General features: G+C 39.7%; 1 protein-coding gene across 2 annotated transcripts in view; it reads left to right on the top strand.

The window, feature by feature from the left end:
- LOC148478364 (G protein-coupled receptor 65-like) overlaps positions 1-26,519 on the top strand; it is a 36,114-nt gene extending 9,595 nt beyond the window's left edge. The window contains exons 1-2 of one of the 2 annotated variants that reach the window (XM_088455559.1): positions 17,759-17,783; positions 25,310-26,519. In XM_088455559.1, coding sequence (XP_088311685.1) covers positions 25,477-26,487 — 1,011 coding nt within the window. In that variant the 5' untranslated portion in view covers positions 17,759-17,783; positions 25,310-25,476 and the 3' untranslated portion in view covers positions 26,488-26,519. Of the gene's footprint in view, positions 1-17,758; positions 17,784-25,309 lie in introns of those variants that run through there. The other variant, XM_088455560.1, reaches the window with a different exon arrangement.
- The last annotated feature ends 986 nt before the right edge of the window (positions 26,520-27,505 follow it).

Below are 27,505 nucleotides of genomic sequence, written 5' to 3'. Positions count from 1 at the left end.
CCCATTAGGGCTTGTTTATTCAGCACATGTAATATACATACAGTATGTTTGCAGTGCTGTGCACCCTTCAGATGACGTCACCCACTGTGCTCTGTTTGTTTTCAGCAAGGGTTCCATTCACCGAAAGTTTGGTTGGCGTCTTGTTATACTGCTCATTTGTTATAGCATTGAAGGTTTAATGGGCCATTGGCACATGCAGCGGAGGGATGTGTGGGTGCAGGGGTCAATTGTTGAGTGGGGGGGCCCCAGAGCTTTCAGTGTACCGGTCCCCAAGATTTCTTTTGCTGGCCCTGGCCAGATTGCCGAGGCTCTTGGTGGGCTGTATGCCCCAGTCACATAGGAATGTTGGCCTGGGGTCAAAGGGACGTGTGAGTGTAGAAAGCGAACATATGTAACATGTGTAGACTGTATAGAAGGGATGTAATTGGGTAGGATAGCTTATGGAGTATATTGTGGTGGTTCTGGAATCTGGTAAGCTTGTCTAACGAGGTGAGGACTAGAGTTGGGGACTAGAGGAAAGTCTTATTGTGCGTGGGAGGGCGTTCCCCAGAGTGGGTGCAGCCTGAAACAAGTCCTGTAACCGTGAATGGGAGCAGGTGATACGTGTGGATGAAAGATGCAGATCTTGTGTAGACTGTAGAAGTCGGTTTGGGAGATATTTTGATATAAGCAAAGTATGGTGCTGTAGTTTGGTTAATAGTATTATATGTAAGTAAAAGTATTTTATATTGTATTCAGTAGAATACAGGTAACCAATAAAGGGACTGACAGAGCGGCAGACGATGAATGTTTAGTGAGGAAGATCAGCCTCGCAGCTGCATTTAAAGCAGATTTTAGTGGTGAGAGTTTATTTTGCTGGAAAACAAGGAGGCTATTGCAATAATCAATGCAGGAGATAGGGCTATATTCAATTAGCCGCGACAAGCCGTTTCCGGTGAAATTTTTTTTGCCGGTGATGTCATTTGGCCAGGCGAAAACTTATCCCCGTATTCAATTCCAAAGACTTTTTGCTAGTACGAAAGTCTGCGCCTCATAACCAGCGGAAAATATTCACCTCTGAATGCAGGTAAGAAAAGTGCAGAATTGGGGGGTTGGGGTGCAAAGTTGGGGGAACACCCCTGCAGCCTTGGGACAGCCCACAAAGGTAAACTGCATAAGTAAAGAGTTTAAAAAAAACTTTAGATCACCCCAAAAAAGTACTTTCGTTTTGGGGGCAAAAAAGTCCAAAGTTGGAGGACAAACTTAAAAACTAGTGAAATACACTCCAGGGGGTCCCCCAAGAATGCCCCAGGTGTTTTTTTCATTGCAGGTGCTTGCTGAAGCTGCGTTTTTTAAAACCAAACTTCAGTGATTTTTAACCATGCTTCTACCCCAAATTTGCTGGGACTACTTATTTTAGGGAAAAAAAATGCTAAATTCTATTCTTCACCACTTGTGAAAAGATGCTAATTAGCAGCTATTGAGAGCATTTAGGCACCCCAAATACCTTCAGCAGGGCTATTTGGGGGTATCTATAGTGATCCCCAATGTCAGTGCATCTTTTGGGGGGTGTCAGGCTGATTTGCCCAAATCTGACAGTACTTTTCGCCTGTTTGAGTTTCACCGGGACGTGTTTTCGTGTCCTTTGGAATTGAATAGGGCGAAAAGCGGCCGCACGCATGGAAAGTGTTCTCTCCAAAAACACGTGATGTTGGTGGAAAGTCCGGCAGGCGGAAAGGATGGGACTTTTCACGGCTAATTGGGGTATATTTACTAAAGTTAGAGCTTTTAGAAGTGGAGATCTTGTCCATTGCAACCAATCAGAGTCTAGCTATTATCTCCTAGAATGTGCTAGTTACATGTTAAGTAGAATCTGATTGGTTGCTATGGGAAACATCTCCACTTCTAAAAACTCTCACTTTAAGAAATGAACAGTGAAAGAGCGATTAAATAGGTAAATGTGAACCAGGATGGGGCTGTGTCCTGAGGACCTAGTGATCGTAGACTTCTTATGAGAAGAGAATGGTCAACAGTGTCACATGCAGCAGAGAGATCTAAAAGAATTAGAAGTGAGTAATGGCCTTTAGCCTTGGCAGTGACCAGATCATTCACTACCTTAGTCAGTGCTGTCTCTGTGGGGTGCTGGGAATGCAAGCCTGACTGACGTAGGTCCAATAAATTGTGTGAGTTAAGAAAGTGTGAGAGGCGAGTGTAGGGTTAGTCTCTCAAATAGCGTGGAGGGGCAGGGGAGCTGGGTGATGGGACAGTAATTTGAGAGAGTTTTAGGGTCAGAATTTTTTATTTCAGAATAGGAGTAATCTTTGCATGCTTGTACAGTGATGGAAAGATCCCAGTAGAGAAAGAGAGAGATTACAGATTTTATTTAAGGTTGTCATGAACACACGAGACAGTGCGCTACCGATTTGTGAGGGTATAGGATCCGAGAGGAGAGGTAGTAGAGTAAGGGGATGAGGAGAATAGATACTTCATCTATATTTGTGGAAACAAATGAAGAGAAGGTACCAGAGGGTTCAGGGAAGGCTGAAGAAGAACACGATCTTCGGCCACACCAGCGATACCCGTATCCCCTAACAGTGGCTAATAGAGGGAGGAACAGTGCAACTTCAGAAGTACTGGTAACTGGTCAACACTGGCGGGACGCTGATGGAGTGTGACACTTTGCCGTATCTTGTACATTTACAATCACCCTTACCAGCGATTATTACTTTTGGCAGCTTTTAAAGTGGAGTACATACCCCCATAATCAGAAAGAGACTAACATTATCGTATTGGAAAAATGGGGAGCATAAACTCCGGGATTAGGTAGATTACGCTAGACTACAGACGTCACCACACCATCTAAAATCCTCCTGCTGTAGCCCGATACACGTTTACCTGCTTGCCCGGAGAAACTTGGAAGCTAGTTGACCCCTACATCCACACATACGGAGCCCACTTTCTAGCTTCCCATAGCGCCAAGACTCCCTGTAACTTTAACTGCATCTGCAACACAAAGAGTGGGATCGTCACGCCGGCCGCTGATTCCAGCATTGGGGCTGGGGATTTCGACATCCACAGGAGTAGCCGGAGGCTGACTCGCAGGTCCAGCTACTGTCTCTCCCAAGTGCGGATAAACAGAACAAAGCATCTGAGCTGGGACACCAGCACAGATCTGTCTACCTACAGGTATCGATTTAAAGAAGGCTACATTTGTCTTTTGTGGTACACGGATTCATGAAGTGTACTTATTTGTAAGCATACTGGACATTACATACTAGGAACCAAGCCTAATCCCTCCTACTAATTACAAACCGCAATATCGTCATAGATTCAAACTGATTTCCATTTAGCAGCTTTTTCCCAATTTACTACAATGTATTTTTATATTTTACATGTTATTATTATGTATTATTGTCAATTAACCTTGTTTGATTGTTTATGTCAATTACTTTGTGTCTATTTAATTAGTAAAATTATTTATTAGTTGAACCAGCTGTGTATAGACAGTTTTCCATTCACTGATACATCGCAGCGCAGTGTATATTTTGCTGTTAACATTATCATATTGGAAAAATGTGGAGCATAAACTCCGGGATTAGGTAGATTACAATAAAGTTGTTCCTAAAGAATAACCTGGAACCCTACCCATACGTGGGTCCCCCCCCATCATAGTGGAAGTATACCTTTTCCACAGACATACCTAAAAAAGAGCATTGTGACTCCTCTATATGTGACATTTTAATAAACAGTAAAAATCAACCTTAGTTGTCTAGTAATGAGTCACACACCGCACATGTATACCCACCACTAGTCCCTCTGTCCTAAAACTCCTTCTCCCCTCCCCTCAAATCCCCACCCCCCACTTCCTTTCTATAAAGCTGTGCTGTATCCCACCACATTTCAACTATTATAGGGCGTCTGGACACCCCTACATACAGCAGCGCCAATATCTCATATGTTCTTAATCTAAGGTCAGCGCAATATGTTCCTCCTGTTTACATTTGAAGAACATTTCAGATCTTATCAATCGTGTCCTTGAAATAGGAAGTAAGATCCGATGCACTGATAGTAGTAGGTGGGTTGGGTGCGGGAGGGGTAAGACGTCAATTAAATGTATTAAAAAGTTGCTTGTGGTTAGAGGCTTAGGCAGAGATGAGAGACTGAAAATATGTTTCTTTGGCAGTGCCCAGAGCATTACACTAAGAGTGGTATATTGTATTATATGTGAGGAAGTCACTTGGAGTATGAGAATTACGCCACTGACGTTCTGCTTTACGTGACAGTTTTAGTAGGTGTCTTGTTAATTTAGAATGCCACGGTTGACATCTAAGTCTATGTGGAGTGTGATGGGTAGCTGGAGCCCAATTTACTGAGAACTATTTCTAGAATTTGGTTAATGTGTGATACAGCAATCTCAGGAGACGTGAATGTAGTAATTGGTGAGAGTAGTTGTTGCAGAGTTGTTGAAAATGATTAGTGTTAATGTTTCTGCGGGTTAGAGGAGACTTGGAAGACTTCAGAGACACTGAGCCTGAAGTAATGGAGGAGAGCCTGCGGGTGATATGGTTGTGATCGGAGAGAGGAAACACAGTGTTAATGAATAATAAACTGAACATAGACTGGTGAATGAAGGCAGTGGCCATCCTGATAAGTAAAGGGGTCAGTTCATTGGGAAAGGTCGAGAGGAGGTTAGGGAGAGTAATCTGGGGTAGCATGGGCCTCTTCAGTTTTCAGGTGAAATAGCTTTTAAGTACACCAATCGCCTATGCTCAGTCAGAGGCAGCCATGTTGTCGGTCAATATTGATAAGAATGAAGCCTATCCTTTCACTAGGAACCAGAGACATCACTGAAAATGCAGCCTATCCAGTCACTAGGAACCAGTGACATCACTGAGATTGCAGCTTATCCAGTCACAAGGAACCAGTGACATCACTGAGAATGCAGTCTATCCAAACACTAGGAAGCAGTGATCACTGAGAGTGCAGCCTATCCACTCACTAGGAACCAGAGACATCACTGAGAATGCAGCCTATCCAGTCACTAGGAGCCAGAGACATCACTGAGAATGCAGCCTATCCAGTCACTAGGAACCAGTGACATCACTGAGAGTGCAGCCTATCCAGTCACTAGGAACCAGAGACATCACTGAGAATGCAGCCTATCCAATCACTAGGAAGCAGTGATCACTGAGAGTGCAGCCTATCCAGTCACTAGGAGCCAGAGACATCACTGAGAATGCAGCCTATCCAGTCACTAGGAACCAGTGACATCACTGAGAGTGCAGCCTATCCAGTCACTAGGAACCAGAGACATCACTGAGAATGCAGCCTATCCAGTCACTAGGAAGCGGTGATATCACTGAGAGTGTAGCCTATCCAGTCACTAGGAGCCAGAGACATCACTGAGAATGCAGCCTATCCAGTCACTAGGAACCAGTGATATCACTGAGAGTGCAGCCTATCCAGTCACTAGGAACCAGAGACATCACTGAGAATGCAGCCTATCCAATCACTAGAAGCAGTGATCGCTGAGAGTGCAGCCTATCCAGTCACTAGGAGCCAGTGACATCACTGAGAATACAGCCTATCCAGTCACAAGGAGCCAGAGACATCACTGAGAATGCAGCCTATCCATTCACTACGAATCAGAGACATCACTGAGAATGCAGCCTATCCAGTCACTAGGAGCCAGTGACATCACTGAGAATGCAGCCTATCCAATCACTAGGAAGCAGTGATCACTGAGAGTGCAGCCTATCCAGTCACTAGGAGCCAGAGACATCACTGAGAATGCAGCCTATCCAGTCACTAGGAACCAGTGACATCACTGAGAGTGCAGCCTATCCAGTCACTAGGAACCAGAGACATCACTCAGAATGCAGCCTATCCAGTCACTAGGAAGCGGTGATATCACTGAGAGTGTAGCCTATCCAGTCACTAGGAGCCAGAGACATCACTGAGAATGCAGCCTATCCAGTCACTAGGAACCAGTGATATCACTGAGAGTGCAGCCTATCCAGTCACTAGGAACCAGAGACATCACTGAGAATGCAGCCTATCCAATCACTAGAAGCAGTGATCGCTGAGAGTGCAGCCTATCCAGTCACTAGGAGCCAGTGACATCACTGAGAATACAGCCTATCCAGTCACAAGGAGCCAGAGACATCACTGAGAATGCAGCCTATCCATTCACTACGAATCAGAGACATCACTGAGAATGCAGCCTATCCAGTCACTAGGAGCCAGTGACATCACTGAGAATGCAGTCTATCCAATCACTAGGAAGCAGTGATCACTGAGAGTGCAGCCTATCCACTCACTAGGAACCAGAGACATCACTGAGAATGCAGCCTATCCAATCACAAGGAACCAGTGACATCACTGAGAATGCAGTCTATCCAATCACTAGGAAGCAGTGATCACTGAGAGTGCAGCCTATCCACTCACTAGGAACCAGAGAAATCACTGAGAATGCAGCCTATCCAGTCACTAGGAGCCAGAGACATCACTGAGAATGCAGCCTATCCAGTCACTAGGAACCAGTGACATCACTGAGAGTGCAGCCTATCCAGTCACTAGGAACCAGAGACATCACTGAGAATGCAGCCTATCCAATCACTAGGAAGCAGTGATCACTGAGAGTGCAGCCTATCCAGTCACTAGGAGCCAGTGACATCACTGAGAATACAGCCTATCCAGTCACTAGGAGCCAGAGACATCACTGAGAATGCAGCCTATCCAGTCACTAGGAACCAGTGACATCACTGAGAGTGCAGCCTATCCAGTCACTAGGAACCAGAGACATCACTCAGAATGCAGCCTATCCAGTCACTAGGAAGCAGTGATATCACTGAGAGTGTAGCCTATCCAGTCACTAGGAGCCAGAGACATCACTGAGAATGCAGCCTATCCAGTCACTAGGAACCAGTGATATCACTGAGAGTGCAGCCTATCCAGTCACTAGGAACCAGAGACATCACTGAGAATGCAGCCTATCCAATCACTAGAAGCAGTGATCGCTGAGAGTGCAGCCTATCCAGTCACTAGGAGCCAGTGACATCACTGAGAATACAGCCTATCCAGTCACTAGGAGCCAGAGACATCACTGAGAATGCATCCTATCCAATCACTAGCAGTGATCACTGAGAGTGCAGCCTATCCAGTCACTAGGAGCCAGTGACATCACTGAGAATACAGCCTATCCAGTCACTAGGAGCCAGAGACATCACTGAAAATGCAGCCTATCCAGTCACTAGGAACCAGTGACATCACTGAGAGTGCAGCCTATCCAGTCACTAGGAACCAGAGACATCACTCAGAATGCAGCCTATCCAGTCACTAGGAAGCAGTGATATCACTGAGAGTGTAGCCTATCCAGTCACTAGGAGCCAGAGACATCACTGAGAATGCAGCCTATCCAGTCACTAGGAACCAGTGATATCACTGAGAGTGCAGCCTATCCAGTCACTAGGAACCAGAGACATCACTGAGAATGCAGCCTATCCAATCACTAGAAGCAGTGATCGCTGAGAGTGCAGCCTATCCAATCACTAGGAGCCAGTGACATCACTGAGAATACAGCCTATCCAGTCACTAGGAACCAGAGACATCACTGAGAATGCAGCCTATCCAATCACTAGAAGCAGTGATCACTGAGAGTGCAGCCTATCCAGTCACTAGGAGCCAGAGACATCACTGAGAATGCAGCCTATCCATTCACTACGAATCAGAGACATCACTGAGAATGCAGCCTATCCAGTCACTAGGAGCCAGTGACATCACTGAGAATACAGCCTATCCAGTCACTAGGAGCCAGTGACATCACTGAGAATACAGCCAATCCAGTAATTAGGAGCCAGTGACATCACTGAGAATACAGCCTATCCAGTCACTAGGAACCAGTTACATCACTGAGAATGCAGCTTGTCCAGTAACAAGGAGCCAGTGACATCACTGAGAGTGCAGCCTGTCCAGTCACTAGGAACCAGTGACATCATTGAGAGTGCAGCCTATCCAGTCACTAGGAACCAGAGACATCACTGAGAAAGCAGCCTATCCAATCACTAGAAGCAGTGATCACTGAGAGTGCAGCCTATCCAGTAACTAGGAGCCAGTGACCTCACTGAGAATGCAGCCTATCCAGTAACTAGGAACCAGTAACCTCACTGAGAATGCAGCCTCTCCAGTCACTAGGAACCTCACTGAGAATACAGCCTATCCACTCACTAGGAACCAGAGAAATCACTGAGAATGCAGCCTATCCAGTCACTAGGAGCCAGAGACATCACTGAGAATGCAGCCTATCCAGTCACTAGGAACCAGTGACATCATTGAGAGTGCAGCCTATCCAGTCACTAGGAACCAGAGACATCACTGAGAATGCAGCCTATCCAATCACTAGGAAGCAGTGATCACTGAGAGTGCAGCCTATCCAGTCACTAGGAGCCAGTGACATCACTGAGAATACAGCCTATCCAGTCACTAGGAGCCAGTGACATCACTGAGAATGCAGCCTATCCAATCACTAGAAGCAGTGATCGCTGAGAATGCAGCCTATCCAGTCACTAGGAGCCAGTGACATCACTGAGAATACAGCCTATCCAGTCACTAGGAGCCAGAGACATCACTGAGAATGCAGCCTATCCATTCACTACGAATCAGAGACATCACTGAGAATGCAGCCTATCCAGTCACTAGGAGCCAGTGACATCACTGAGAATACAGCCTATCCAGTCACTAGGAGCCAGTGACATCACTGAGAATACAGCCAATCCAGTAATTAGGAGCCAGTGACATCACTGAGAATACAGCCTATCCAGTCACTAGGAACCAGTTACATCACTGAGAATGCAGCTTGTCCAGTCACAAGGAGCCAGTGACATCACTGAGAGTGCAGCCTGTCCAGTCACTAGGAACCAGTGACATCACTGAGAATACAGCCTATCCAGTCACTAGGAACCAGTTACATCACTGAGAATGCAGCTTGTCCAGTCACAAGGAGCCAGTGACATCACTGAGAGTGCAGCCTCTCCAGTCACTGGGAACCAGTAACCTCACTGAGAATGCAGCCTATCCAGTAACTAGGAGCCAGTGACTTCACTGAGAATGCAACCTATCCAATCACTAGGAGCCAGTGACATCACTGAGAATACAGCCTATCCAGTAACTAGGAGCCAGTGACCTCACTGAGAATGCAGCCTATCCAGTAACTAGGAACCAGTAACCTCACTGAGAATGCAGCCTCTCCAGTCACTAGGAACCTCACTGAGAATACAGCCTATCCATTCACTAATAACAAGTGACATCACTGAGAGTGCAGACTATCCATTCAGTTGGAGCAATGCTTAAAGTGGTCCTAGAGACATGGTGAAAGTCACACCGCTTATAATCTATATTAGTAGTGCCCCAAGTAGTAGTGCCCCCAGCACAGTAATGCCCCCATTAGTAGTGCCCCCAGTTGTAATGCCCCATTAGAAGTGCTCCCAGTAGTTGTACCCCATTAGTAGTGCCCCCAATAGAAATGCCCCCATTAGTAGTGCCCCCAGTGGTAATGCCTCCAGTGGTAATGCCCAGGATGTAGTGAATATGCTGGCGGACGGTATGCCGGCCGTCGATATACCAATGCCAGAATCCCACCGCCCGGCAAAATTCCGACGTCACTATGCCGAAGGGGATCAGGATGCTGGCGTTGGCATCCCAATCGTCGGAATCCCGAACGAAGGATCTGGGGTAAGTATGTACATTAGCCACTCACTAGTAACCAGTGACATCACCAAGAATGCAGCCTATCAGATCACTAAGATCCAGTGACATCACTGAGCATGTAGCCTATCAAGTCACTAAGATCCAATGACATAATTGAAAAGGCTATATTCTAATTAATATCAGTTCAACCAACAAAATGGCCACCTCCCTGTGTGTAAGTGACTGATGTGCTTATATTAGAGCCTTATATACGTGACAGTGTGATGGCTCCTGCTAGTGTATACATGGGAAGAATACAGGAATGTTCATTGCAACAGGTACAGTTAAGACATACTCATCAAACACATTGTGATTACATAATGGTTGTTATATCTACTTTAATTACCAAAGTAAATTGGGAGAAATTAACATTTATTGTCCTATAGAAATTATCTACCAACCTGATCTCTCTTACGTTCTACTTTCTTATATCATGGAGTCAAAATTTTGGAATTCTTATAATTGATCAAACACAATATTATGTAACATCAAACCAAATAACTACAACACTTTTTTTAATTAATTAAAACAAACATACAATAATTGATTACCCAAAGTAACCACTCTTTGCTAAGATACATCTTAGTAAATCATGGTGCAATCACTTGTCTTATCCATATCAGACACAATTATCAGTTGTACTATTATAAATACCATGATTTTTATGTTAATAACAGTGGCTAAGTGTAATAAAATAATGTTCCTTGATAATGTTATAGGATATATTTTTCTCCTGTTGCTGACAGATGGAAAATTAATCATGTACCATTAGTTAGGAACATTATTTTATTACACTAAGCCACAGTTACTAACAAAAAAATCAATGTATTTATAACTGTATAATTGATAATGAATTGTGTCTGATGTGACTTATTTAATATAATAGTGAATATATAGTGCACCCTGAACTACCCCGTCCAGATAACGCACAAACACATTGGGCCTGTTCTGAGTCACACGCAAATGCCGATATTCCCGCAAATGTTTGATTTATTTCAACAGTGCGATTGTCTAAGTCACTACAAAGGTCGCAGTGCGCATATATCCCACAGTGTGTGCGCACAGAGGCGTAGGAGTGATTGAGGCGAGCGGCCATAGAAATATACTGGAAATGTATTGGGGGTTTCGGGTGGTGGCTAATCATACGCACGTGTTATGGAAGTGTCGCTGTGTGCCATAGCTTATGGTGATTTAGAGTAAATTATCTGTATGTATTGCAGTATCATTAATACACAATACACATTGCAGTACCATTAATACAGAGTACACATTGCAGTACCATTCATAGAGTACACATTGCAGTATCATTCATACAGATTACACATCGCAGTATCATTCATACAGAATACACATTGCAGTATCATTCATACAGAGTACATATCGCAGTATCATTAATAGAGTATACATTGCAGTATCATTCATACAGAGTATACATTGCAGTATCATTCATACAGAGTACACATTGCAGTATCATTTATACAGAGTACACATTGCAGTATCAATCATACAGAGTACATATTGCAGTATCATTCATACAGTGTATATATTGCAGTATCATTCATACAGAGTATATATTGCAATATCATTCATACAGAGTACACATTGCAGAATCATTCATACAGAGTATATATTGCAATATCATTCATACAGAGTATATATTGCAGTATAATTCATACAGAGTATATATTGCAGTATCATTTATACAGAATACACATTGCAGTATCATTTATACAGAGTACACATTGCAGTATCATTAATACAGAGTACACATTGCAGTATCATTCATACAGAGTACATATCGCAGTATCATTCATACAGAGTACATATCGCAGTATCATTAATAGAGTATACATTGCAGTATCATTCATACAGTGTATATATTGCAGTATCATTCATACAGAATATATATTGCAGTATCATTCATACAGTGTATATATTGCAGTATCATTCATACAGAGTATACATTGCAATATCATTAATACAGAGTACATATTGCAGTATCATTCATACAGAGTACACATTGCAGTATCAATCATACAGAGTACATATTGCAGTATCATTCATACAGTGTATATATTGCAGTATCATTCATACAGAGTATACATTGCAATATCATTAATACAGAGTACACATTGCAGTATCATTTATACAGAGTACACATTGCAATATCATTCATACAGAGTACACATTGCAGTATCATTCATACAGAGTACACATTGCAGTATCATTCATACAGAGTACATATCGCAGTATCATTAATAGAGTATACATTGCAGTATCATTCATACAGTGTATATATTGCAGTATCATTCATACAGAGTATATAGTGCAGTATCATTCATACAGTGTATATATTGCAGTATCATTCATACAGAGTATACATTGCAATATCATTAATACAGAGTACACATTGCAGTATCATTTATACAGAGTACATATTGCAGTATCATTCATACAGAGTACACATTGCAGTTTCATTCATACAGAGTACACATTGCAGTATCATTCATACAGAGTATATATTGCAGTATCATTCATACAGTGTATATATTGCAGTATCATTCATACAGAGTATACATTGCAATATCATTAATACAGAGTACATATTGCAGTATCATTCATACAGAGTACACATTGCAGTATCATTTATACAGAGTACACATTGCAGTATCAATCATACAGAGTACATATTGCAGTATCATTCATACAGAGTATATATTGCAGTATCATTCATACAGTGTATATATTGCAGTATCATTCATACAGAGTATACATTGCAATATCATTAATACAGAGTACACATTGCAGTATCATTTATACAGAGTACATATTGCAATATCATTCATACAGAGTACACATTGCAGTATCATTCATACAGAGTACATATCGCAGTATCATTAATAGAGTATACATTGCAGTATCAATCATACAGTGTATATATTGCAGTATCATTCATACAGAGTATATATTGCAGTATCATTCATACAGTGTATATATTGCAGTATCATTCATACAGAGTATACATTGCAATATCATTAATACAGAGTACACATTGCAGTATAATTCATACAGAGTACATATTGCAGTATCATTCATACAGAGTACACATTGCAGTATCATTCATACAGAATACACATTGCAGTATCATTCATACAGAGTATATATTGCAATATCATTCATACAGAGTATATATTGCAGTATAATTCATACAGAGTATATATTGCAGTATCATTCATACAGAGTACATATTGCAGTATCATTCATACAGTGTATATATTGCAGTATCATTCATACAGTGTATATATTGCAGTACAGTATCATTAATAGAGTACATTGCAGTATCATTTATACAGAGTACACATTGCAGTATCATTCATACAGAGTACATATTGCAGTATCATTCATACAGAGTATATACTGCAGTATCATTCATACAGAGTATACATTGCAGTATCATTAATACAGAGTACACATTGCAGTATCATTTATACAGAGTATATATTGCAATATCATTCATACAGAGTATATATTGCAGTATAATTCACACAGAGTATATATTGCAGTATCATTTATACAGAATACACATTGCAGTATCATTTATACAGAGTACACATTGCAGTATCAATCATACAGAGTACATATTGCAGTATCATTCATACAGAGTATATATTGCAGTATCATTCATACAGTGTATATATTGCAGTATCATTCATACAGAGTATACATTGCAATATCATTAATACAGAGTACACATTGCAGTATAATTTATACAGAGTACATATTGCAATATCATTCATACAGAGTACACATTGCAGTATCATTCATACAGAATACACATTGCAGTATCATTCATACAGAGTATATATTGCAATATCATTCATACAGAGTATATATTGCAGTATCATTCATACAGTGTATATATTGCAGTATCATTCATACAGTGTATATATTGCAGTACAGTTTCATTAATAGAGTACATTGCAGTATCATTTATACAGAGTACACATTGCAGTATCATTCATACAGAGTACATATTGCAGTATCATTCATACAGTGTATATATTGCAGTATCATTCATACAGAGTATACATTGCAGTATCATTAATACAGAGTACACATTGCAGTATCATTCATACAGAGTATATATTGCAGTATCATTCATACAGTGTATATATTGCAGTATCATTCATACAGAGTATACATTGCAATATCATTAATACAGAGTACACATTGCAGTATCATTTATACAGAGTATATATTGCAGTATCATTCATACAGAGTACACATTGCAGTATCATTCATACAGAGTACATATCGCAGTATCATTCATACAGAGTATATATTGCAGTATCATTCATACAGAGTACATATTGCAGTATCATTAATAGAGTACACATTGCAGTATCATTTATACAGAGTACATATTGCAATATCATTCATACAGAGTACACATTGCAGTATCATTCATACAGAGTACATATCGCAGTATCATTCATACAGAGTATATATTGCAGTATCATTCATACAGAGTACATATCGCAGTATCATTAATAGAGTATACATTGCAGTATCATTCATACAGAGTATACATTGCAGTATCATTCATACAGAGTATATATTGCAGTATCATTCATACAGAGTACATATTGCAATATCATTCATACAGAGTATATATTGCAGTATCATTCATACAGAGTATATATTGCAATATCATTCATACAGAGTACACATTGCAGTATCATTCATACAGAGTACATATTGCAATATCATTCATACAGACTACATATTGCAGTATCATTAATAGATTATACATTGCAATATCATTCATGCAGAGTATACATTGCAGTATCATTCATACAGAGTAAATATTGCAGTATCATTCATACAGATTGCAACATCTTTAATACAGGGTACAGATTGCAGCATCTTTAATACAGAGTATATATTACAGTATATTTAATACAGGGTACAGATTGCAGCATCTTTAATACAAGGTATAGATTGCAACTTCTCTAATACAGGGTATAGATTGCAATGTCTTTAATACAGGGTACAGATTGCAGCGTCTTTAATACAGGGTACAGATTGTAGTGTCTTCAATACAGAGTACAGATTGCAGCGTCTTTAATGCAGGGTACAGATTGCAGCGTCTTTAATACAGAGTACAGATTGCAGCGTCTTTAATACAGGGTACAGATTGTAGTGTCTTTGATTCAGAGTACAGATTGCAGCGTCTTTAATACAGGGTACAGATTGCAGCGTCTTTAATACAGAGTAGAGATTGTAGCGTCTTTAATACAGAGTAGAAATTGCAGTAACTTTAATGCCGGGTACAGGTTGACTGTGACTGAGGGTAATGTTAGATTTGTGGTGATTATAGCTGGTTTGTAAGTTCCCCTTGCTGTAATTTCCTGTACGTCAACAGAATTTGCACAATTTTTAAAAAAACTAATACAGATTGCAGTGTCTTTAATACAGGGTACAGATTGCAGCGGCTTTAATTCAGGGTACAGATTGCAACTTCTCTAATACAGGGTATAGATTGCAATGTCTTTAATACAGGGTACAGATGGCAGCGTCTTTAATACAGGGTACAGATTGCAGCATCTTTAATACAGGGTACACATTGCAGTATCATTTATACAGAGTATATATTGCAGTATCATTCATACAGAGTATATATTGCAGTATCATTCATACAGAGTATATATTGCAGTATCATTCATACAGAGTATATATTGCAGTATCATTTATACAGAATACACATTGCAGTATCATTTATACAGAATACACATTGCAGTATCATTTATACAGAGTACACATTGCAGTATCAATCATACAGAGTATATATTGCAGTATCATTCATACAGAGTATACATTGCAGTATCATTTATACAGAGTACATATTGCAATATCATTCATACAGAGTACACATTGCAGTATCATTCATACAGAATACACATTGCAGTATCATTCATACAGAGTATATATTGCAATATCATTCATACAGAGTATATATTGCAGTATAATTCATACAGAGTATATATTGCAGTATCATTCATACAGAGTACATATTGCAGTATCATTCATACAGTGTATATATTGCAGTATCATTCATACAGTGTATATATTGCAGTACAGTTTCATTAATAGAGTACATTGCAGTATCATTTATACAGAGTACACATTGCAGTATCATTCATACAGAGTACATATTGCAGTATCATTCATACAGTGTATATATAGCAGTATCATTCATACAGAGTATACATTGCAGTATCATTAATACAGAGTACACATTGCAGTATCATTCATACAGAGTACATATTGCAGTATCATTCATACAGTGTATATATTGCAGTATCATTCATACAGAGTATACATTGCAATATCATTAATACAGAGTACACATTGCAGTATCATTTATACAGAGTACATATTGCAATATCATTCATACAGAGTACACATTGCAGTATCATTCATACAGAGTACATATCCCAGTATCATTCATACAGAGTATATATTGCAGTATCATTCATACAGAGTACATATCGCAGTATCATTAATAGAGTATACATTGCAGTATCATTCATACAGAGTATACATTGCAGTATCATTCATACAGAGTACATATTGCAATATCATTCATACAGAGTATATATTGCAGTATCATTCATACAGAGTATATATTGCAATATCATTCATACAGAGTACACATTGCAGTATCATTCATACAGAGTACATATTGCAATATCATTCATACAGAGTATATATTGCAATATCATTCATACAGACTACATATTGCAGTATCATTAATAGATTATACATTGCAATATCATTCATACAGAGTATACATTGCAGTATCATTCATACAGAGTAAATATTGCAGTATCATTCATACAGATTGCAACATCTTTAATACAGGGTACAGATTGCAGCATCTTTAATACAGAGTATATATTACAGTATATTTAATACAGGGTACAGATTGCAGCATCTTTAATACAAGGTATAGATTGCAACTTCTCTAATACAGGGTATAGATTGCAATGTCTTTAATACAGGGTACAGATTGCAGCGTCTTTAATACAGGGTACAGATTGTAGTGACTTCAATACAGAGTACAGATTGCAGCGTCTTTAATACAGGGTACAGATTGCAGCGTCTTTAATACAGAGTACAGATTGCAGCGTCTTTAATACAGGGTACAGATTGTAGTGTCTTTGATTCAGAGTACAGATTGCAGCGTCTTTAATACAGGGTACAGATTGCAGCGTCTTTAATACAGAGTAGAGATTGTAGCGTCTTTAATACAGAGTAGAGATTGCAGTAACTTTAATGCCGGGTACAGGTTGACTGTGACTGAGGGTAATGTTAGATTTGTGGTGATTATAGCTGGTTTGTAAGTTCCCCTTGCTGTAATTTCCTGTACGTCAACAGAATTTGCACAATTTTTAAAAAAACTAATACAGATTGCAGTGTCTTTAATACAGGGTACAGATTGCAGCGGCTTTAATTCAGGGTACAGATTGCAACTTCTCTAATACAGGGTATAGATTGCAATGTCTTTAATACAGGGTACAGATGGCAGCGTCTTTAATACAGGGTACAGATTGCAGCATCTTTAATACAGGGTACAGATTGTAGTATCTTTAATACAGAGTAGAGATTGCAGCGTCTTTAATACAGAGTATAGATTGCAGTAACTTTAATACAGGGTACAAATTGCAGCGTCTTTAATACAGATACAGAGTAGAGATTGCAACGTCTTTAATACAGATTATAGATTGCAGTAACTTTAATACAGGGTACAGATTGTAGTATCTTTAATACAGAGTAGAGATTGCAGCGTCTTTAATACAGATTATAGATTGCAGTAACTTTAATACAGGGTACAGATTGACTGTGACTGAGGGTAATGTTAGTTTTGTGGTGATTATAGCTGGTTTGTGAGTTCCTCTTGCTGTAATTTCCTGTACGTAACCCGAATTTGCACAATCTAAAAAAACTGAAACACAAGTTTCCAAAGTTGCAGGATGACAAGAAGACAGGACACCACAGTAAGTGCTCTCTCTGAATTTCCAAAAAAGTTCATAGACAACATATAAATAAGTAAATTATTATATTAAATATCAGTCACTAAGCAGACAATTTCACATTGAAGTCTGATTGTAATCATTGCTGATCCCTAATATACACCACACACATTACACATATAACGCTAAAGGTGCATACACACACAATGATTTTTTGAACGATTATTGTTAACTATATCGTTTATCGTTGAAAAAATCGTTCACTTTCTGAGTGGAAACGATGAACGACTATCGTTCATGCGCGTTCACGTTTGTAGTTCAGTCAGACTGGCCAACTCAACGATTTTCATTAAGGTAATATGCAAAAATTGTCTGTAGTTCCAAAAAAATCTTTCATTACATTTAGTAAATGAACGATTTTAGTAAAAGATTTTCGTCCATTTTTCCCTTGAAAAAATGAACAAAAATAGTTTACTAAAATCGTTCATTTACTAAATCGTTGTGTGTGTATGCAGCTTAAGAAAAGAAATTTGCAAACATTAAATAATAGTTGTAAGACTTGTTTAGTCTTTTTTTTTTCTTTCAACAATTCCTTAAAAGATTGATAGTGCAGAGCCCACATGGCGCAGAAGTAATAAAATAAAAAAATAAACTGCCTTAATTTTGCGCCTTTGATTAATCTTTTTTCTTCCATATGTTGAATATACATGTCAAAAGAAAAGGAATACAGGTTGAGTCTCACATATCCAAATATTCCGAAATATGGAATATTCCAAAAAAACAGAATAATTTTGGCATGACTGAGATAATGAAACCTTTGATTTTAGATGGTTCATGGTACACAAACTTAGTCTAAGGAACAATTTATTAAAAATATTGTATAAACTTACCTTCACGCTGTATGTATAAAGTGTATATGAAACATAAATGCATTTTGTGTGTATATTCGGGTCCCATTCCCAAGATATTTCATTATATGTACATATTCCAAAATACGGAATATTCCGTTATCCAAAATACCCCTGGTCCCAAGAATTTTGGATATGGGAGACTCAACCTGTATGTACTGTACATAGTGATGTACAATATAAATATATTACACCCTTTTTGTGCAAAAGGTAATAGTGTCTCAATAGACGGTAGCATCCAGATGGAATAGAAGAAAACATGTTACTTAATTACAAAGATTTTTCCAAATTTCCACACAAACATGAACCCATAAATCCCTTTTGGGCTTGTTCTTACAAGATAGTTGTGATATTCAGATATGTAAGTAAAATCCCACAATAAGAAGTTGATGTTGTTCACTTTGTTCCTCCATAATTATGTGGAGACAAAACCGACTTCATATAGTGTGATATCATTTAAAAAGTTTTAATACAAGTTTACAAAATACATTATCCAGATAAAAAACAGAATTAGTGGTCACCAGACACCGGGACGTTGCAGGCAGATCGGATTATAGGTGGGCTGTTTCTGGGTCCCAGTCTCCTTCAAAATCCCTGCATGAGATGTGACTACAGCAAACTCCCAGCAGTCACAGGCACCAGTTCCACAGACGTTCACCGACCTCCCCACAACGACGCGTTTCAATTTCACCTGAGATATTTCTCAGTGTCCGTGAGGTCTGTGTATCCCAGCAGGCTTTTCTCTTTGCACACAGCCATTTGGAATTCCTTTCAGTGGTCATGTGGTTTACCAGGCGTTTTCAGTTCCACAATACCCCGCAGTGCGGTTCAGCCCTCTGCCACCGGAAGTACAGTACAGTGCTCTCCGCTGATACCAGATTTTTACATTTACATGCCGAATACCCAGAAATTCCGCAGATTACAGCAAAACAATTAAAATCCATTTCAATTAAATTTCACTTACACTAAAACAAATACAAAAAAAAAAAGATATTTTTCCTTTTCACATGAGACTTCATTCACTGCAGATTTATATGAAGAGAGGAAAAAACGGCATAATTAAAACATCATGAAAACCACTTTATTTCAAATTCTAAATTGAAACCAGCAGGAATTAGTGATGTAAATATAGGTATCCTTGTCACCTCAGATACGGATTTAATATGGCTTTCAGGTGAATTATGGGAAGAATGGGAGCATGTTGTTAAAACCTTCCATATGTTGAAAATATGTTCTGCAAGCCACACTTTCAAATGTCGTGAGGTGCGTCCTATAAATGTACAAGATTACAGCATTTCATTAAATAAATTACATTACAAGTATGACATGTTACAGAGGACTTTCTAGGAAATGTAATTCCCATTCTGTATTTTTACTGTGCATTATTGTTGCATTTCTGCACATCAAACATGAGCTGTACCTTTGAAATCCTTTAGTCATGTCAGAATGTATACAGGTTCTTCTAAGATGCTTTTTACCAAATGATTTTTCAATTTGTTGATTTTATAAAGTGTAGATTTTTAGGTAGAAAATGTTTAAAAATAAATTAATTAATTTCCCATTTATATTAGATCATTTTGTTCAGTCTATTATGCTGTGAACAGAATGTAGCAAAATAGGATAGTTCAGACTTGTTTTCACAATTATATTCTTTTTCTTCTAATTTTAAAACATCCTCTCTTTTAATCTTAAAAACTTCTTCCATTGCCTTTTTAATATAATTAATGTTGTACCCTTTTTGGATAAAAAGATTACACATCTCTTCTATTTGCTTTTCAAGAACTTCTATATTGGAACAATTTAATTTTAGTCCCTTGAATTGCCCAAGAGGTATCGAATTCAACCAGTTCTTGTGGTGATTGCTGATCCTTTCTATATATGTCTGTCTCTTTTTATAACCCTTAGTTTGAAGTTTAGCTCTTTTGCATATATAAAGGTTAAAAAAGGCAATTTTCACTAATAATAAAAAATAATTTTAAGTTAAAATTTTTCACTTTAAGACCATTACAAAAAGCATTAAGATCATTCTCTTGTCCTCTGCATATTAAAAAACACATCTATAAAATGGAACCATGTCACTGGCCTGTTCTAGCTACACCTCCCCATCTATACAGAAGTTCCCAACATGCTATGAAGAGGTTTTAATAGCTTGGATCAAACCTGGTGCCCATTGCAGTCCCTACAACCTGTTTATAAAATTTACCTTTCAAATAAAAGTCATTATAAAAAAAAAGTCTAAGAAGGATACTATCCTTAATAAAAATGTTGGTTTAAATGGTATCCAATTGGTTATGTGAAAAGAGAAAAGCCTGCTGGGATACACAGACTTCACCAACATTAACAAAGATTTAAGGTGAAGTCGAAATGCGTTGTTGCGGGGAAGTCTGTGAACTGCTGGGAGTTTGCTGTAGTCACATCTCTTGCAGGACTTTTTAAGCAGACTTATCCCCCACCTATAATCCGATCTGCTTGCAACTTCCCAGTTACTGGTAGGTGTCTGGTGACCACTAGTTTTGTTATTTATCTGTATATTGTATTTTGTAAACTTATATTAAAACTTTTAAACCTATATCACACTATATGAAGTTGTTTTTGTCTCCCTATTATATTATGGAGGAACAAAGTGGACAACATCAACTTCTTATTGTTGGATTTTACTACATGTCTGAAGATTACAACTATCTTGTAAGAGAAAGCCCATAAGTGATTTATGGATTTATGTTTGTGCGGAAAATTGGGAAAATCTTTGTAATTAAGGAACATGTTTTTCTATTCCATCAGGATGCTACAATCTATTGGGACACTATTCATGACCTTTTGCACAAATAGGGTATAACATTGTTAATTTGTACATAAATATGTATATGTTCCATGTGCAAAGTTAGAGATATGGAGCGCTGATTAGGGGGTACTAATCTCAAAGCCCCTACAATAGCAATACATAACAATTTTCATATACTGTTTCTCTTTTGAAAAAAGTTACTAACAGTGGTGAGTCATTAACAGAAAGTATCCATTCTGCAACCTCTCATAAATAGTGTATTAGGATACAAAGGGATATATATATATATAAATAAAAATCTATTTCTCCATCAGACCGGCACTCATTTAATATAAGCACAGCTTGCCTGGGTGCCCTCCCCGGGTAGAAGAACTCCCCCGAATATACAACTCCAAAAAAGTGGCGGCACTCACAGGGCTTCAATCATCAAATGGATGGTCCCTGAGGAAAGTCTTACATAAAGACTGAAACGTCGGAATATTGACCTGCTAGTTTGATGATTGAAGCCCTGTAAGTGCTGCGGCTTTTTTGGAGTTATATACATACATACATACATACAGGTTGAGTCTCCTATATCCAAAATGCTTGCGACCAGGGGTTTGGAATAGATGCATACCATAATGAGAGATCCTGGGAATGGGATCCAAATATAAACACAGAAAGCAGTTATGTTTCATACACACCTTATACACACAGCCTGCAGGTCATTATATACACCTTATACACACAGCCTGATTGTAATTGTATACACCTTATACACACAGCCTGATTTTAATTGTATACACCTTATACACACAGCCTGATTATAATTGTATACAATATTTTTAATCATTTTGTGCCTTAAACAAAGTTTGTGTACACTGAGCCATCAAAAAGCAAAGGTTTCACTATCTCAGTCAAGCTCAAATCTCGGTCTCAAAATTAAGGTAGTTTATGTTTCTATTTTATTACTTCCAGCACCCTGAGGGCTCTTAAGTATCAATCAATCAAGTGTATTACATTTGTGCTGTAGTTCTCATCTTATGCATTCATGATATTTGAATAATTCCCATCATGCACCTGCATTTTTAAGTGTGAAGTATGTGATGATATCACATTGTGCTGTGGATGAGATTGCATTTATCTTATGGTTACATATTTGATGTTCTAAATTCTGTTACTTTGCTTTTAGAGCAGAGGTTCCCAAACTGTTTTGAATCACGGCACCCTAGATTATCAGCATTGTTTTCGCGGCACCCCTAAGTTTAAGTTTGTTATTGAGAAATTCAGAAAAAAATCTAGTAAAATAGTAAAGTGAAGTAAATTGTGCGGACCTGTCATCCTTAGGTTCAGTTATGTGGTGGTGGACAGGTTTGCCCTACTGTTTGTCCACATATTTACATTACATTGACCATAAATAATTTTATTTGGTGCTGGACCACCAACCTAAGGCACCCCTGCAAGTGTCCCGAGGCACCCCAGGGTGCCACGGCGCGGAGTTTGGGAACCACTGTTTTACAGTAAAGGTGAAGCCCTTTAATATATTTACAGTCAAATCATAAAGTCAATGTCTCAGTTAAATGTAGAAAAATAGGGACCTGATTTGGACGCATCTCCCATTTCCGATCCGACTGTGGGTGCATCTGAATTGCAAATCATGGTGTGTGCATCCGCAAAGCAATGTGTCTGAAGTCTGAAGTAGGTGCTTGCTTGCCTCATCCTGTGTGAATGGATACCAGGGTGTAGGAGGCGCTTCTGGGGGCCTATGTATCAAAGCTTGATGAGAGATAAAATTGTGAGAGAAAAAGTATTAACCAATCAGCTCCTGTCATTTTTTAAACACAGCCTATAAAATGTAAGTTAGAAGCTGATTGGTTGGTGATTTATATCTCACAATTTTCTCTCTCATCGAGCTTTGATACATAGGCCCCCTAGGCGGCAAATGGGTAGTGACTATTTCTGATGTGAGTGTCGTGGTTGTATATATACAGCACTATGTGATTCTGAGTCCTGTGTACATGAAAGAGAAGCCTGTTTCTAAGGGCTCTCTCACACCTGGAAATGGGGCTGGTGCTAGTGCCAATAATGACAGTGCGTCGGCAGACGCTAGAACAGTGGACGGGATTGGCTTGCACTTTCATGCGCAGAGATTTCTGACTTAGGGCCTGGTTCAGAGCCGGACGCTCTGACCAGAGCGCTCGCTCTGAATCTGGGCCCTCCTCCATGAAAATGGAGCAGCCTCCTGGCCGCTCGTATAGCTGTGGATGACCACCCACAGCATATGTGAGCGGCCAAAAAGGTGGACGCGATGGGCTTGACCATCACGACCATCGGACTTGCGACGGAGACCCTGCGGTAGGGTCTCCCTGCCACAAGCACTGGAGTGATTTTGGCTCTATCAGAGCCAAAATCACTCCCACTGACATCACTAGTGATGTCAGTGGGGCCGGCTTCAGACGGTAGGCGTTCTCATGGGAACGCCTCCGTCTGGCCACCATGCCCCCGGCACGCCCACCAAAGGGGGTGTGCTGTCAATCAACATCGACAGCACGCCCCCTTTGGTGCGAGACCCGGAGCGATGGAAAGCCCGTCGCTCCACGGGTCTCGCGCATGCGCACGACGGAGCTCCCTCCATCGTGCGCATGTGCAGTGGGGACCATCGACCCGCTTGCGAGCGTACTGCTGAATGACCCCCTTAATTCGGCTGACTGTTGCATTAGCATGTGACAATGAGTATACTGCCTATGTCCGCAGGAGAGTGCGACACAGAATCAGACACATATTGATATTTATATTGTCACTTACATGATAGAAATGTAACTCTTACACTGTACAGAGAATTGTTTGCCCCTTGTTCATTTTGCACATTACTTTTCTTCTTATTTATTTCAATTTTCAGAGAGCGTCAGTGGATGCATAATAATATGTAGTTCAATATAGAGGCGTTTAGCTTGTTGTAATTATGTTTAAATGAAAATAATATATGTAATGAATTTAAAATTAAAATATAAAGGGCAATTTCGTCAGCTAAAGTGTTAGCACCGTGAAACAATTTTAAATGTTTCATCTACAAAAAAAATACAATGGTGGTTTTGCAGTTAGCTCCTCCCCCTGCTGCGCCATGAGACTATCTAGCTATGATTTATGATATTGCAGCATGTATGTAGCCCAACAATGGCCATGATGCCTCATACTAATCAGCTCAACATCAGTTTAAATCATTATTATACTGTTGAGTAATGGAATTGAAAGATGAACACTATTGGTCAACTGACCGGCTACAGCGATGACAGGAATAATTCGACCTCTTGTCCTAATGATCGGCTTTCCCCAACTTTGCATCCTGCTAGCTACAAAGGTGACAACATTGATGCAGCTTTGGCGTGTTGGGATCAGTAACAAATGGAGATGGCTGTGTCCATTTAACCATTCTAAATTGTATGTATACACATGACTATAAATGAAACACAGATTACATGATAATGTCCCTATGGCCTATAACAATGCTGCAGGGTCATCTTGCTTTCATACATTTGAAATGGTCACATTTTGTTATCCTTTACAAAGAAATCCTTTAATGGCAGTTTTGAGTAATCAGCATAAAATAGTCCTCAGGCTGTCTCACATTATAATAACCATTTCCACGGCAGATACAGACGCAAGCGGGGTCTAGTAGAGAGAGAGAGACAAGTACGCTGTAATCATAGAGTACAATTGTATTCTGTTAATTTTTGTATAGCCAGAACGCAGGTGAAACAAACTACTACAGTAACATTAGATTCACTTTCATCCATGTACTGTATGATGTGTTTTTTTGCTGATACAAAACAATTGTGTTGTTTTTACTGATATCAGATTGACTGTATTTATTTTTCTTTTAGAAACTCTGGAGAGAACCCCTGACAAGAACACTGGCACATTTGCACAAATCAGCTGATAAACAGAGGCAAGGAGCTAATGAGAGCGGAAAATGTCATCAATAAACCGGCACGCTCCTTAGTGGATTATCATGACAGGTCAAAGCGCAAAACATTAGCATTATTTGATCATGACTATAATGCATGTTAAGCAGCTACATAATGAAACTGCTAGCAATTACTGCATGCCAGAGCATGATCTAGATCAATATATATTTCCTACAATTTATATAAGTGTAATAGTGCTCGGAGTCCCAGCCAACCTTATATCCCTGTACGTTTCCTACTTGCAAGTGATAAAGAGGAATGAATTAGGTATCTACCTCTTTAACTTGTCTTTCTCTGATCTCCTCTATGTCCTTGTGTTGCCTCTTTGGGTTGATTTTAGTCTGCAACATGACAGCTGGAGGTTTCCCGATTGGCTCTGCTCACTGAGCGCGTTCTGCATGCACACAAATTTATATAGTAGTGCTGGCTTTCTAACCTGCATATCGCTGGACAGGTACCTGGCAGTGGTGTATCCGTTAAGATTCCAGCATCTCAGGACAAGGAAGATGGCGGTGCTGGTTAGCCTGCTGGTGTGGATCACACAAGGCGCATCAAACTCCATCATCTTGGCCAAAAAAAATACCTTCAATAACACCAAACATTTGTTATGTTACGACATTTTCCCCATGGAGCCGTGGAAATCACCGTTCAGCATTTTCAACGTCTTCATCGGGCATTTCCTGCCGATGGCTATCATGGTGTTTTGCTACTACAAGATTTACATCGCCGTTCAGAGTAACCAGGCCACAGTGGTTAGAGACAAGCACAAGATTAAACACTTACTGCTTACAATAGTGGTGACTTTCATACTGAGCTTCACACCCTACCACATTGTGCTGCTAATGCGGAGTATTAGGGAGCCGGGAAACTGCATGTTTGCGCAGAAGATATTTACCCCATACAAACTGACCGTTGCATTGTCAAGTGTTAACTGTCTCGCTGACCCTCTGCTCTACTGCTTTGTGAGCGAGACTGGCAGAGCCGATGCCAAGGCCATAATCCATTGCTGCCAGCCTCAAGTCAAACCGTCCAGCAACTCTGAGCTACCAATGTCAGTCATTGCAGAACACTATAAAAGAGAAGAGTATATATAGAGGAAGATTTATCAAATAATGGACAGAGATAAAATCAAATCTTGGATAGAGAAAAAGCAGAGAAGTTGCCCATACTAACCAATCAGCTTCTGTCATTTTACAGGCTGTTCTAGAAAAATGACAGAACCTGATTGGTTGCTATGAGCAACTTCTCTTCTTTTTCTCTATCCAAGATTTGATAACTCTACCCCGTACTGTAGTTTCAGAACTCTTACAAAAAATAAAGGAAATGTTTGGAAAAAATCCAGCATGAATTGACTTTCATCACCTCAGCATTGGCGTATGTGAAGTCATTGGATATTGTTGTAACAGCAGTGCTGTAATATAACAAGTTGTGGGTTAAACTTAACATATTTATAGCATGGCTCACCATTAAATACAAGTTGGAATTTATACAAGAGCTATTGAATTGTGGTGTGCGTGACTTCTATTGGAATGGTCAGAATGTCTGTACTTTGCAACCTGCAAAAGTGGCAATTTTCCCACACATTTCGATAAAAAAAGATGGTGGAAGCATATTACAACTGAAGACATTTGACCTAAAAATGTGGTCAAGGGGTGGGGGGAAGATATTTTGCCATTGTACTAAACTTCCTGTTCCTGTCAGTAAGTTGACAACACACTCAGATTTTTATCTTGTAGAAAATGTGGTAGCCTGTACAGCTAAGTCAACTTGTCTTTTGGGAATCGGTATGCGGCCGGCGGTTCGATTCCCAGCAGCGCCTGGCCGACCACAGCAGAGTTCCCGGCAGCGGAAGCCCGACAGCGCTGGAAATCCCGATCGTCGATAGGTAAGTATTGACTAACCTAACCTAACCCCCTAACCCTCCTTAGGGGTGCCTAACCCTAACCTCCCCCCCAAGTGCCTAACCCTAACCCCCCCCCCCCTTCTCCGATACCTAAACTTAAGTCCTCCGGGGGGGTGCCTGACCCTAAGTCCCCCCCGGGGGTGCCTAAACCTAACCCTCCCTCCCCCTAGCCTAGGCCTAACCCTCCAGGGGGGGTGCTTAACTCTAAG

The sequence above is a fragment of the Taudactylus pleione genome, unplaced genomic scaffold (genome assembly GCF_031769625.1).
Source record: "Taudactylus pleione unplaced genomic scaffold, aTauple2 ptg000660l, whole genome shotgun sequence".
In the NCBI taxonomy this organism is placed as follows: Eukaryota; Metazoa; Chordata; class Amphibia; order Anura; family Myobatrachidae; genus Taudactylus; species Taudactylus pleione.
This window is presented reverse-complemented; position numbering and strand designations above follow the sequence as displayed.